This window comes from Phocoena phocoena, chromosome 4, assembly GCF_963924675.1.
Source record: "Phocoena phocoena chromosome 4, mPhoPho1.1, whole genome shotgun sequence".
Classification (NCBI taxonomy): Eukaryota; Metazoa; Chordata; class Mammalia; order Artiodactyla; family Phocoenidae; genus Phocoena; species Phocoena phocoena.
This window is the reverse complement of record NC_089222.1, coordinates 98,191,451-98,206,661: the sequence shown is the minus strand read 5'-3', so window position 1 is coordinate 98,206,661 and position 15,211 is coordinate 98,191,451. Positions and strand designations below refer to the sequence as shown.

The 15,211-nt window shown below is 37.7% G+C and overlaps 1 protein-coding gene across 1 annotated transcript in view; it reads left to right on the top strand.

Moving 5' to 3' along the window:
• ADGRG7 (adhesion G protein-coupled receptor G7) overlaps positions 1-15,211 on the top strand; it is a 59,295-nt gene that overhangs the window by 12,103 nt on the left and 31,981 nt on the right. Inside the window, 2 exon segments of the mRNA XM_065875882.1 lie at positions 11,900-12,012; positions 13,064-13,168. Of these exon segments, the coding sequence (XP_065731954.1) occupies positions 11,900-12,012; positions 13,064-13,168 (218 nt within the window).

Genomic DNA, 15,211 nt, shown 5'->3' with positions numbered 1-15,211 from the left:
GGTCCCCAACCCCCAGGCCAAAGACCGGTACCAGTTTGCGGCCTGTTAGGAACCAGGCCACACAGCAGGAGGTGAGTGGCGGGTGAGCGAGCGAAGCTTCATCTGCTGTCCCCCCATGCTCCGCATCGCTCGCATTACCGCCTGAACCGTCACCCCCCACCCCCTGTTCATGGAAAAATTGTCTTCCAAGAAACTGGTTCCTGGTGAAAGGGTTGGGGGGACTGCTGCCATAAAGTATATGTTATACCTTTGTTCCCACAGTTCTTGCATATTCTGTTACATTTTTATTTTTTCCTCTTTACTTTTTAGTTTGGGAAGTTTCTACTGACATTTCTTCAAGTTCACTGATTCTTTTCTTGGCCATGTCCAGTCTACTGATGGACCCATCAAAGACATTCTTCATTTCTGTTACAGTGCTTTTAGATTCTAGCATTTTTTAAGAACATCTTTATTGGAGTATAACTGCTTTACAATGGTGTGTTAGTTTCTGCTTTATAACAAAGTGAATCAGCTATACGTATACATATATCCCCATATCTCCTCCCTCTTGCATCTCCCTCCCACCCTCCCTATCCCACCCCTCTAGGTGGTCACAAAGCACAGAGCTGATCTCCCTGTGCTATGTGGCTGCTTCCCACTATCTAGCATTTCTTTTGATTCTTGCTTAGAGTTTCCATCTCTCTGCTTGTATTACCCCCTTGTACTTAAAGACTGTCCACTTTTTTAAAGCTCTTAGCATATTAATCATAATTATCTTAAATTCCTGGTCTGATAATTCTAAAATCTCTGCCATCTATAAATATGGTTCTGATTGTTGGCTTATCTCTTCAGGCTGTTTTTTGCCTTTCAGCATGCCCTGTAATTTTTAATTGAAAATCAGATATGATGTATTAGGTAAAAGGAATTGAGGAGAAGACAGTGGTCTATGATGCAGGAAGCAGACCCTCACACAACACCAAATCCGCTGGAGCCTTCATCTTGGACTTCCCAGCCTCCAGAACTGTCAGGCATGATCCACTGCTACAGGCAGTAGCACCATCTCTGATTACCAATAATAATAAGAAGGAGGAGAACTACAATCCTGCAGCCTGTGGAACAAAAACCACATTCACAGAAAGATAGACAAGATGAAAAGGCAGAGGGCTATGTACGAGATTAAGGAACAAGATAAACCCCCAGAAAAACAGCTAAATGAAGTGGAGATAGTCAACCTTCCAGAAAAAGAATTCAGAATAATGATAGTGAAGATGATCCAGGACCTCGGAAAAACAATGGAGGCAAAGATCGAGAAGATGCAAGAAATGTTTAACAAAGACCTAGAAGAATTAAAGAACAAACAAACAGATGAACAATACAATAACTGAAAGGAAAACTACACTAGAAGGAAACAATAGCAGAATAACTGAGGCAGAAGAATGGATAAGTGACCTGGAAGACAGAATGGTGGAATTCACTGCTGCAGGACAGAATAAAGAAAAAAGAATGAAAAGAAATGAACACAGCCAAAGAGACCTCTGGGACAACATTAAACACAACAACATTCACATTATAGGGGTCCCAGAAGGAGAAGAGAGAAAGGACCAGAGAAAATATTTGAAGAGATAATAGTCAAAAACTTCCCTAACATGGGAAAGGAAATAGCCACCCAAGTCCAGAAAGTGCAGAGAGTCCCATACAGGATAAACACAAGGAGAAACACGCCGAGACACATAGTAATCAAATTGGCAAAAATTAAAGACAAAGAAAAATTATTGAAAGCAGCAAGGGAAAAATGACAAATAACATACAAGGGAACTCCCATAAGGTTAACAGCTGATTTCTCAGCAGAAACTCTACAAGCCAGAAGGGAGTGGCATGATATACTTAAAGTGATGAAAGGGAAGAACCTACAACCAAGATTACTCTACCCAACAAGGATCTCATTCAGATTTGATGGAGAAATCATAAGCTTTACAGACAAGCAAAAGCTAAGAGAATACAGCACCCCCAAACCAGCTCTACAACAAATGCTAAAGGAACTTCTCTAAGTGGGAAATACAAGAGAAGAAAAGACCTACAAAAACAAACCCCAAACAATTAAGAAAATGGCAATAGGAACATACATATTGACAATTACCTTAAGCATGTATGGATTAACTACTCCAACCAAAAGACAGAGGCTTGCTGAATGGATACAAAAATAAGACCCATATATATGCTGTGTACAAAAGACCCACTTCAGACCTAGGGACACATTCAGACCAAAAGTGAGGGGATGGAAAAATATATTCCATGCAAATGGAAATCAAAAGAAAGCTGGAGTAGCAATACTCATATCAGATAAAATAGACTTTAAAATAAAGAATGTTACAAGAGACAAGGAAGGACACTACATAATGATCAGGGGATCAATCCAAGAAGAAGATATAACAATTATAAATATATATGCACCCAACATAGGAGCACCTCAATACATAAGGCAACTGCTAACAGCTATAAAAGAGGAAATTGACAGTAATAAAATAATAGTGGGGGAATTTAACACCTCACTTACACCAATGGACAAATCATCCAAAATGAATATAAATAAGGAAACAGAAGCTTTAAATGACATAATAGACCAGATAGATTTAATTGATATTTATAGAACATTCCATCCAAACACAGCAGATTACACTTTCTTCTCAAGTGTGCACAGAGCATTCTCCAGGATAGATCACATCTAGGGTCTCAAATCAAGCCTCAGTAAATTTTAGAAAATTGAAGTCATATCAAGCATCTTTTTTGATAATGCTATGAGATTAGAAATCAGTTACAGGGAAAAAAACACAAACTCATGGAGGCTAAACAATATGTTACTAAATAGTCAAGAGATCACTGAAGAAATCAAAGAGGAAGTCAAAAAATACCTAGAGAAAAATAACAATGAAAACACGACGATCCAAATCCTATGGTATGCAGCAAAAGCAGTTCTAAGGGGGAAGTTTATAGCTATACAAGCCTACCTCAAGACACAAGAAAAATCTCAAATAAACAATCAAACCTTACACCTAAAGGAACTAGAGAAAGAACAAACAAAACCCAAAGTTAGCAGAAGGAAAGAAATCATAAAGATCAGAGCAGAAATAAATGAAATAGAAACAAAGAAAACAATAGCAAAGATCAATAACTCTAAAAGCTGGTTCTTGGAGAAGATAAACAAAACTGATAAACCATTAGCCAGACTCATCAAGAAAAAGAGGGAGCGGACTCAAATCAATAAAATTAGAAATGAAAAAGTACAAGTTACAACAGGCACCACAGAAATACGAAGCATCCTAAGAGACTACTACACGCAACTCTACGCCAATAAAATGGACAATCTGGAAGAAATGGACAAATTCTTAGAAAGGTATAACCTTCCAAGACTGAACCAGGAAGAAATAAAAAATATGAACAGGCCAATCACAAGTAATGAAATGGAAACTGTGATTAAAAATCTTCCAGCAAACAAAAGTCCAGGACCAGATGGCTTCACAGGTGAATTCTATCAAACATTTAGAGAAGAGCTAACACCCATTCTTCTCAAACTCTTCCAAAAAATTATGGAGGAAGGAATACTCCCAAACTCATTCTATGAGGCTACCATCACCCTGATCCGAAAACCAGGCTAAGATACTACAAAAAAAGAAAATTACAGACCAATATCACTGATGAATATAGATGCAAAAATCCTCAACAAAATACTAGGAAACAGAATCCAACAACATATTAAAAGGATCATACACCATGATCAAGGGGGATTTATCCCAGGGATGCAAGGATTCTTCAATATTCACAAATCAATCAATGTGATACACCATATTAACAAATTGAAGAATAAAAACCATATGATTATCTCAATAGATGCAGAAAAAGCTTTTGAGAAAATTCAACACCCATTTATGATAAAAACTCTCCAGAAAGTGGGCATCGAGGGAACCTACGTCAAAGTAATAAAGGCCATATATGACAAACCCACAGCAAACATCATTCTCAATGGTGAAAAACTGAAAGCATTTCCTCTAAGATCAGGAACAAGACAAGGATGTCCACTCTTGCCACTATATTATTCAACATAGTTTTGGAAGTCCTAGCCACGGCACTCAGAGAAGAAAAAGAAATAAAAAGAATACAAATTGGAAAAGAAGAAGTAAAACTCTCACTGTTTGCAGATGACATGATACTATACATAGAGCATCTGAAAGATGCCACCAGAAAACTACTAGAACTAATCAATGAATTTGGTAAAGTTTCAGGATACAAAATTAATGCACAGAAATCTCTTGCATTCCTATACACTAATGATGAAAAATCAGAAAGAGAAATTAAGGAAACACTCCCGTTTACTACTGCAACAAAATGAATAAAATACCTAGGAACAAACCTACCTAGGGAGACAAAAGACCTGTATGCAGAAAACTATAAGACACTGATGAAAGAAATTAAAGATGATACTAACAGATGGAGAGATATACCATGTTCTTGGATTGGAAGAATCAGCATTGTGAAAATGACTATACTACACAAAGCAATCTATAGATTCAATGCAATCCCTATCAAATTACCAATGGCATTTTTTACAGAACTAGAACAAAAAATCTTAAAAGTTGTATGGAGACACAAAAGACCCCGAAGAGCCAAAGCAGTCTTGAGGGAAAAAAATGGAGCTGGAGGAATCAGACTCCTTGATTTCAGACTATACTACAAAGCTACAGTAATCAAGACAATATGGTACTGGCACAAAAACAAACATAGATCAATGGAACAAGATAGAAAGCCGAGAGATAAACCCACTCACCTATGGTCAACTAATCTATGACAAAGGAGACAAGGATATACAATGGAGAAAAGACAGCCTGTTCAATAAGTGGTGCTGGGAAAACTGGACAGCTACATGTAAAAGAATGAAATTAGAACACTCCCTAACACCATACACAAAAATAAACTCAAAATGGATTAGAGACCTAAATGTAAGACTGGACAGTATAAAACTCTTAGAGGAAAACATCGGAAGAACACTCTATAACATAAATCACAGCAAGATCTTTTTTGATCCACCTCCTAGAGTAATGGAAATAAAAACAAAAATAAACAAATGGGACCTAATGAAACTTCAAAGCTTTTGCACAGCAAAGGAAACCATAAACAAGCTGAAAAGACAACCCTCAGAATGGGAGAAAATATTTGCAAACGAATCAATGGACAAAGGATTAATCTCCAAAATATATAAACAACCCATGCAGCTCAATATTAAAAAAACAAACAACCCAATCCAAAAATGGGCAGAAGACCTAAATAGACATTTCTCCAAAGAAGACATACAGATGGCCAAGAAGCACATGAAAAGCTGCTCCATATCACTAATTATTAGAGAAATGTAAATCAAAACTACAATGAGGTATCACCTCACACCAGTTAGAATGGGCATCATCAGAAAATCTACAAACAAATGCTGGAGAGGGTGTGGATAAAAGCGTACCCTCTTGCACTTGCATTGGTGGGAATGTAAATTGATACAGCCACTATGGAGAACAGTATGGAGGTTCCTTAAAAGACGAAAAATACAATTACCATATGATCCAGCAATCCCAGGCATATACTCAGAGAAAACCGTAATTCGAAAAGACACATGTACCCCAATGTTCATTGCAGCCCTATTTACAATAGCCAGGTCATGGAAACACCCTAAATGCCTATCGACAGACGAATGGATAAAGAAGATGTGGTACTTATATACAATGGAACATTACTCAGCCATAAAAAGGAATGAAATTGGGACATTTGTAGAGACGTGGATGGATCTAGAGACTGTCATACAGAGTGAAGTAGGTCAGAAAGAGAAAAACAAATATCATATATTAACAAATATATGTGGAACCTAGAAAAATGGTACAGATGAACCGGTTTGCAGATCAGAAATTGAGACACTGATGTAGAGAACAAACGTATGGACAGCAAGCGGGGAAAGCGGCGGGGTGGTGGGGGTGGGGGTGGGATGAATTGGGTGATTGAGATTGACATGTATACACTGATGTGTATAAAATTGATGACTAATAAGAACCTGCTGTATAAAAAAGAAAATAAAATTAAAGAAATTAAAAAAAAAAGGAATTGAGGTGCCGGCCTTTAGTGTGAGGTTTTATTTGTTTCTGGCTAGGAGTTAGGCCGTGTTCATTTTTTATGGTAGCTGTAGCTGTTCCTTGCCAGTCAATCTCCCCACCTCTACTCCCCACCCTTTGGGCAAACACTGTTCTGATTTTATCATCATAGGTTAGTTTTGCTATCCTTGAACTTCATGAAAAGAACCATATAGGATTTACTCTTTTATGTCTGAATACTTTTGTTAACATAATGTTTTTGAGATTCATCTATGTTGTACGTATTGCTTTTTATTACTAAACCATCAATATTCTATTGTATGAATATACCATAATTTGTTTATTCAGTCTCTTGTCGATGGACTGTTCGGGTGGTTTCTTCTTTTTCTTTTTTTTCTTTTGGCTACCATGAATAAAACTTCCGAGATTGCGTTCCCTGGAAAACAGATTCTGAATTGAAGATTTTTCTGCATAAAGATTTCAATAGGTGTTCTTGGGATCAGCTCTCCTAGGGGAGTAACAGAGGCAGGATTGGGTGGAAGGAAAAATTGAACTGCAACACAGCTGAAGCTGGGATGCCCCTCAAGAGTTGCCCTCTGTATTAGTTATCTATTGCTGGAGAAGAAATCATCCCAAAATTTAGTGGCTTAAAACAACCATGATCATTTATTATCTTTCTGAGTTCAGAATTTGGAAGCAGCATGCCTGGGTAGTTCTGGATTAGGATCTCTCATAAAGTTGCCCGCAGATGGTGGCTGGAGCTGGGGTCATCTTAAATGCTTCTTCACCCATGTGTGGTGCCTGGGCTGGGAAGACTCAAAAAGCTGAAACAGCTGAAGCTCCTCAGCCTTCTCTATCTCTGTGTAGTTTCTCCCCTTGGTATCTCCAGCATGGAGGCTTGAGTAGCCAGGTTTCTTAAATGTCTCCTGTAGGCTCAAGTCTTCTAAAGCATCTGTCCTGAGTGAGAGAGAGCTAGGTGGAAGCCAAATCACCTTTTATGATCCAGCCTGGAAGTCACACAACACATTTCTTTCATATTATTATTCAAGACAGATACAAAAATCCACATGATTCACAGAAAGAACATAAACCTACCTCTCAGTGGAGAAGTATCATCATTATAGGAAGAGTGAGTGAGATGGAATACATAGTACAGCTATCTTTGGAAAATATATTCTTTGAGGTATTGAGGCTGTGGGTTGAGCCTTTATTCCCTGGTATTGACTAGTCATAGTGTGTGTCATGAGGCTCTTGGGTAAGCTGACTCTCTTCAGTTGAGGGCAATTTCTAGAAAAGGATTCAGCTGTTTTCTTAGTTGCCAACATCCCCCAAGGCTGGAGGAATGAGTGCTTCAGTCCTAAAGAGGAGGATCCAGGTGGCATACGATAGCATCCACTGCAGGTAATAGAAACATTCAAGTATCTTTGTGGACATATATTTCCACTTATTTTGCATATCTATCTAGATGTGGAATTTCTGTCATAGGTAGGTGTATCTTTAGCCTTATGATACTACCAAACATCTTTCCAAAATGGTTGTACAATTTGAAATTCTCAGCAGCAATTTGCTAGAGTTCCAGCTGTTTCACATCCTTAACAACATTTGGCATCGTCTGTTTTTTAATTTTAGCTGTTCTAGTTGGGTGTGAAATGATATTTCATTGTGGTTTTAACTTGCGTTTCTCTGATGACTAATATGCTGATCATTTTCGTGTGCTTAGTGCCCTTCCATATATCTTTTTTTATGAACTGTGTATTCAAATCTTTTGTCCATTTAAAAAACTGGGTTGTTTTTATTCTTATTAGTAATGTGCACTCTTTACAATTTACAAATTACAATCCTAATTTAAAGTTATAGAAACACTTCCTTTGTCAGAAAAGTACTGCAAATATTTTCTCCCGGTCTGTGTCTTCCATTTTTATTTTCATAACGGTGTCTTTTGCTGAGCAGTTTTTAGTTTTAAGTACAATTTATCAATTTTTTTCTTTCATGTTTCTTTCATGTTTCGTGCTTTTTGTGTCCTCTTTAAAAAAATTTTTGTCTTTCCCAAAGTTACAAAGATATTCTCCTGTTTTCTCAGAGAAGCTTTGTAGTTTTAACTATTGCTTTTGGGTCTCTGGTCCATCTCTGGTCCATCTCAAATTGAGTTTTGAGTGTGGTATATAATCCAGTTAGTCCATTTGTTGAAACATTTTTCCTTTTCCAACTGAATTGCCTTATAATCTTTTTAAAGAATCAACTGACTATATATGTTTTATCTATTTCTAAGCTCTTTATTCTATTTTATTGGTATATCTGGCTATCTTTATGATGATCTCATAATGTTTTGATTGCTATGGCTGTATAGTAAGTCATAAAATTAGTAATGTCAGTCACCCAACTCTGTTTCTCTTTTACTTTTTAAAAAATTTTTTATTGGAGTATAGTTGATTTACAATGTTGTATTAGTTTCAGGTGTACAGCAAAGTGAATCAATTATACATATACATATATCCACTCCTTTTTTAGATTCTTTTCCCATATAGGCCATTACAGAGTATTGAGTAGAGTTCCCTGTTTATTTTGGCTTTTCCAGGTCTCTTACATTTCAATAACACTTTAAGATCAGTTTGTCAATTTCTACAAAAAAGTTCTTTAGTTTTTGGATTTTGGCCTTATCAATTTTGGGAAAATATACACCTTAACAACTTTGAGTCTTTCATACATACATGGTATATATTTCCACTTGTTTAGATCTTTTAAAATTTCTTTCAGTAATGAGATCTTACACACATTTTGTTCCAAAAATTTTATGATTTTTAAACTAATTTAAATGGAAATTATTTAATAATCTTATTTCCCAATTATTTGATGCTAGCATATGGAAATAAATATAATTTTGTTTATTTTGTATCATGAAACCTTGCTAAATTTACTATTACTTCTAGCAGCTTTTTTTGAGACACCTTAGGATTTTCTATGTATTTGATGATGTCATCTGCAACAGAAGATAGTTTTATTTCTCCCTTTCTTTATGCTTTTTATTTCTTTTTCTTACCTGTAGCACTGGTCAGCATTTTCAGCACAATGTTGAATAAAAGTGGTTACAGCAGTTATATTAAACTCTTTTCTGTCAGTCTTAGGGGGGAAAGCATTCAATATTACACTATTAAGTATGATGCTAGTGGTAGGGTCTTCATAGATGATTTTTGTCAGTTTGAAGAAGTTCCCTTTTATTCCTTATTTGCTGAGAGTTTAAAAAATATGTTGGATGATTTTTGCCCCTTCATTGAAATGATTTTTGAATTTATGTTTATTGAAATGATCATATGGTCTTCCCCCTTTAATTTGGCATATGGTGAATTAAATACTTAATTTTCTATTGTTAAACCAACTTTGCACTCCTGGTATAAATCTCACTTTGTCATGATGGATTGTCAGTTTTATATATTGCTGGATTTGATTTGCTACTATTTCAAAAAGATTTTTGCATCTGTGTAAATGAGGTTTATTGGTCTGTAATTTTCTTTTCTTATAATGTTTTTGTCAGATTTTGGTATGAGGGCTATCCTGGCATTATAAAATCATTTGGGAAGTTTCTCCCTTTCTCTATTTTCTAAAAGAGTTTATACAAGATTGGTATTATTTATTCCCTAATTCATCAGTAAAACTGTCTGGGCTGGTAGTTGGTTGCTTTCAGTATTTTCGCCTTATTTTTGAGTTTTAGCATTTCAACCATGATGTGTCTAAGTGTGGTTTTCCCTGCATTTATTTTGCTTGAGCTTTACTGCGCTTCTTGTACCAAGTTTGAGAATTTTTGACCATTATTCCTTCAGATATTTTATCTGCCCTATTCCTTCTCTTCTCCCTTTCTGGGACTCCATTTGCTTATAGGTTAGACTCTTTGATATTGTCCCACATGTCCCAGAACCTCTGTTTATTTTTTTAAGTCTTTTTTTTCCTTCAAATTTTAGGGGAATTTACACCCAGACTTTGAGTCTCCCTTCTATATGGCTCCCTCCTTTCTGGGATATCTCCCTTCAATTTCCAGTTGTGTGGTAGCCCCAGACTGTCTCCTTTCATACCTCGACCCATTAAGACTGTGGCTTTCTGCTGGTGTTTCAGCCACTCCTGCTATACAGACTGGGTAGTGCTTTTAGTGGAGAGACTGTATAAACTTGGAATAGCCTTCACTTTCTCTCTGCTTTTTATTGCTGTCCAATGTCCTCAAGTAGTTAGTTTTAAATTTTTGTCCAGTGTTTAAAATTGTCATCTGGGGGAGGGTTAATATGGTACAATCTACTCCATCATTATTGGAACTGGAACTCTGCTTCCTGTATCATAAGGTTAGTTAATTTGTTCACCATCTACCCTGTCTTTCAATTTAGAGTCCCCAGTGTCCCCAATGTCCCCAACTCAAAATAACCAGTCACTAGATCCAAACAATCGAGTCTCAGGTATGCTCCTGAGTTGATTGACACCTGACTTCCTTAGAGCCACTGTTTTAGATCAGGTTCTCATTTAGCTAGCTGGTCTTCTTTGCCTCCCAGCCTCAGTCACTTCCCGTATTGCTTGAGATATCTTCCTAAAAAACATTCCTTACTATGTTACTTCCTTGTTTTAAGACCCCTCTAGGCTCCTGCAGGGTTAAATCTTTTTGACTTGTTCTATAAAGCTGCTCACAATGCAGCTTATGTCCTGCTGTTGATCCACATAGAACCAACGCTCCTGATATGTTAAGCTTTTCTCTGTTCTTGGACACATCAGAACTTTCCATGTTTTTGAATTTTTGCTGTTTGTATCCTGCCTACATTTTATCTGACTTCTTTATTTTTATTTTTTTCACACACACACACACACACACACACACACACACTGTATTTTATTTTTACAAGAGATAAATAAACTGACACCAAGCATTGTAAATGTATGACCACAACAAAAGCAACAATGATTGCAATTACCAAACATGAAACACACTCATACTATGTCATAATATTGACATTCAGTCCAGTAATCCTCCACTGTAACAGCTCCTTTACTTTGCAGTGAAAATTGATTTGTATAGGGCTTCCCTGGTGGTGCAGTGGTTGAGAGTCCGCCTGCCAATGCAGGGCACACGGGTTTGTGCCCCGGTCCGGGAAGATCCCACATGCCGCGGAGTGGCTGGGCCCGTGAGCCATGGCCGCTGAGCCTGCGTGTCCGGAGCCTTTGCTCTGCAACGGGAGAGGCCACAGCAGTGAGAGGCCCGCGTACCGCAAAAAAAAAAAAAAAAAATTGATTTGTATATTTTTTGCCTCTGAGTCCTTGTGGGATTGTTGTTTCTTTTTTATTCAAACAGAAAGTCACAAAAATTATAATCATTCCATTATCTGACTTCTTTAGTCTTAAAATCTGATGCTAACACCACCTCTTCTGAAAAGTCTTCTCTGGATGGGTTACCTCTGTCCTCAACATCTCTCTTCTGTATTCTTATAGCACTTATAGATCTGCATATTGACATGGTTCATCTATATGTATCTATCTAGTCTATATATATATCATCTATATAATCTCCTGTTTCCTTCAGCAGATTCTAATCTCCTTGGTCAAAGTGTCGTATCTTTCAAATATGGTTTTTTCATATTCATAACATCTAGTAAGCATTGTATACCCTGTGTAGATTCTCAGTGTATATATTTTTTGATGATCTTACAAAGAATATTTTTCAGCAATGGTATTCAAAATAATGGTTTTACATATAGAAATTAAAGGCCACAGACCCCAAAAGAGAAACTAATCAGCCAGTTCATATACTATTCTGTTATTTATTGTTTCTTTAGGAACATTTACCCCACATCTAGCACCCCTATAGAGTTCTGTAAGAATGGTGGAGCCTGGGAAAATGGCAGATGCATTTGTCCAGAAGAGTGGAAAGGACGGAGATGTACAATCAGTAAGTTACTTGGGATAATACTAGGGTGTGAGATTTAGGTGATGCTTGTGTTTATAAGGACAGCAGCAAAGCTTCTTGAAGCTTCTGTTAATGACTGTAGTAACAATGGGCATAATGATGATGGATTTAAGATGTGTTTATTAGCTCAATAGTAAAAGCTGAGTTTTCTTGTGCTATTTACCTGTATGTTCAGCACACCTCATTTCTTTCCCAACTGTTAAGTTTCTCTGTAAAACTCAGTTGCTTTTCTTTCTGACTGCAGTGTCTACTATAGAGCAATGGGTAATATGGTTTTCTCAGCTCCTTTCAATTGGTGATACGCCATATTACCCCATTTCAAATACCATAATTCTAACATACTTAACTTTTCTGAAATCAAGAGGCATCTTCTCATCCAAGTATATATTTAGATGAAGTGTTTGTTTTTTCTTCCTTTCTCTTGGAGAGATGTTATTAAATTAGTGGCTTGACTTCGGTCAATGGTATCTCAGAATCAAAGTTCAAAGCCACTTCTTGATCTGCAGTGTGCTTCCCAACACTCTACACACTTCATGCTGCCTGCTTAAGATTCAGAGCCCTAGAAGCTCACTCCTATAATTACCTACCCTCCAACCAGCCAGTGTATGCCACATACTCCATGACTTTAGCTTTTTGTTTAACCCACACCCTCATGATGCCCTTTGCTACTGTAGGCTCTATATCTTTGATTTTCAAGATTTCAACTAATCTGATACATTGTCCTTTCTGATATGTTAGTGATCACATCCCACCTCGACTGAGTTATATATTGTGCACATTTTAACTGGAACCTGTAATCGAGCATACCAGTTATTGTAATGGTAGTAACTTAACTAGATAAGAAAGTATGTAGTTCCTGGCTGGTCAGTGTGTCCTATAAGCCTTCTATTACCCTTCGAATTACACCAGAGAGGTTTTGAACTTTGACTTTTATCTGGTTTGAAATTTGAGAAAGAAAAGTGAACATTTATAATGAAAATTTTTTGATTAATGATGAATTTATGATGAAGAATATTTTTTCTTTCCCTTATAGTTAATTTCTGTGAAAACAGTACCTATGAGAATTTTACTTTTCACAGAATTCCAGTGGGAAGATATGGCTCTTCCTTGCAAACATGTGACAAGAACACTCTGAATGGTTTGTGCTTTTCCAAGCATCTCCTCTGTTGAGGCATATGAATTGCTATGCTGGGTCATACCTATCATCTCTCCAACTAGTGTTAGGTCCCTAGAAAAGGCATCAAGGAAGATTTTGTGGAAGGGTTGGCTCCATTTCGTGATGCCAGTGTTCAAAGTTTTGGGTGTTACCTCACATAATTCCAGTTTTCCTAAAAACTGAAATATAGATCAGTAGTAAATTCCTTTTAATTCTTCAATAGATTTATTCTTGCAGCCTCCTCCATCTCCTGGAGTTTGATCAGGTTAAGATCTGCTGTTACATAATTTATCTCAATTTTAAAGACTGGGTAGACTGTAGGTTTACACCATATCTATTTTGAGACTTCATATTTCTAGGTAGAATTGCAGTTAAGTCTCTTCACAGTTAGGAGTCCTTCACCTCTTTGATCATTTTAGTTTTCCATCTTGGAACATTTTCTAGCTTCATCACACCTTTCCTGAAGCGTGACAACCTTGCTTGCACAGAGGCTTTCCGAGAATAAAGGAGCAAATGATATTTTCTATTTCTAATATGCTCCCTGATGATGATATCTAGGATTTTGACGACATATACGATTTTTTTTTTTTTTTTTTTTTTGCGGTACGCGGGCCTCCCGCTGTTGTGGCCTCTCCCGTTGCGGAGCAGCAGGCTCAGCGGCCATGGCTCACGGGCGCAGCCGCTCCGCGGCATGTGGGATCTTCCCGAATCGGGGCACGAACCCTTGTCCCCTGCATCGGCAGGCGGACTCTCAACCACTGCGCCACCAGGGAAGCCCCGACATATACGATTTTAATGCCAGATTGGGTAATATCTTCTAAGAGTAGCCCTTTAAATTCATAGACCCCTTTCCCGACAGCTTAGAGCCCATTATTCCATATGATTTTCCCTAAACGTTTTAACAGTCCTTGGTTTGCATTGATTTTCATCTGACCAATCCTCCTGCCTCTTACACCTTTCTGCAGGTTATCATCCACTTCCTGCAGAAACGGATATCTCAGTAACTAATTCTAGATGTTTATGCAAGTGTTTGATAGTGAATAATGAACCTGGGAAAATTTTTCATATTTTACTTAGATATTTATTTCTATGTGTGTCAAGGGCTTTTTGAAACACTAAATAAATTGTATGCACTGCTCCTTCCTATGTCCTTCTTTGCCTTATTTATTCTAAGAAATTATTTAGACCAGCGTTCCATTTGTCGAATCTAAATTGCCTCTGCCCACATATATCATGCTTACTCAAGTATTCATGATTCTACTCTTCACATAGTTCTTTCCAGCTTCTTTTTTTTTTTTTCCGGTACGCGGGCATCTCACTGTTGTGGCCTCTCCCGTTGCGGAGCACAGGCTCCGGACGTGCAGGCTCAGCGGCCATGGCTCACGGGCCCAGCCACCCCGCGGCATGTGGGATCTTCCCGGACCGGGGCACGAACCCATGTCCCCTGCATCGGCAGGCGGACTCTCAACCACTGCGCCACCAGGGAAGCCCTCCAGCTTCTTGATTAAAAGCTCAGTGGTAAAAGAAGAGCTTCAACTGTATTGGTACTTACTTCCTGTGGTATGTCCATAGATACTTACCATCATAATTTATTTTTTATAGTATTTGTTTTTTAAAATTTATTTATTTATTTATTTTTGGCTGCCTTGGGTCTTCCTTGCTGTGTGCAGGCTTTCTTTAGTTGCGGTGAGCGGGGGCTACTCTTTGTTGCACTGTGCGTGCTTCTCATTGCGGTGGCTTGTCTTGTTGCAGAGCACAGGCTCTAGGTGCATGGGCTTCAGTAGTTGTGGCACACGGGCTCAGTAGTTGTGGCTCGCAGGCTCTAGAGTGCAGGCTCAGTAGTTGTGGCGCATGGACTTAGTTGCTCCGAGGCATGTTGGATATTCCTGGACCAGGGCTCGAACCTGTGTCCCCTGCATTGGCAGGCAGATTCTTTTTTTTTTTTTTTAAAGAAGATATTGGGGGTAGGAATTAATTAATTAATTTATTTATTTTGCTGTGTTGGGTCTTCGTTTCTGTGCAAGG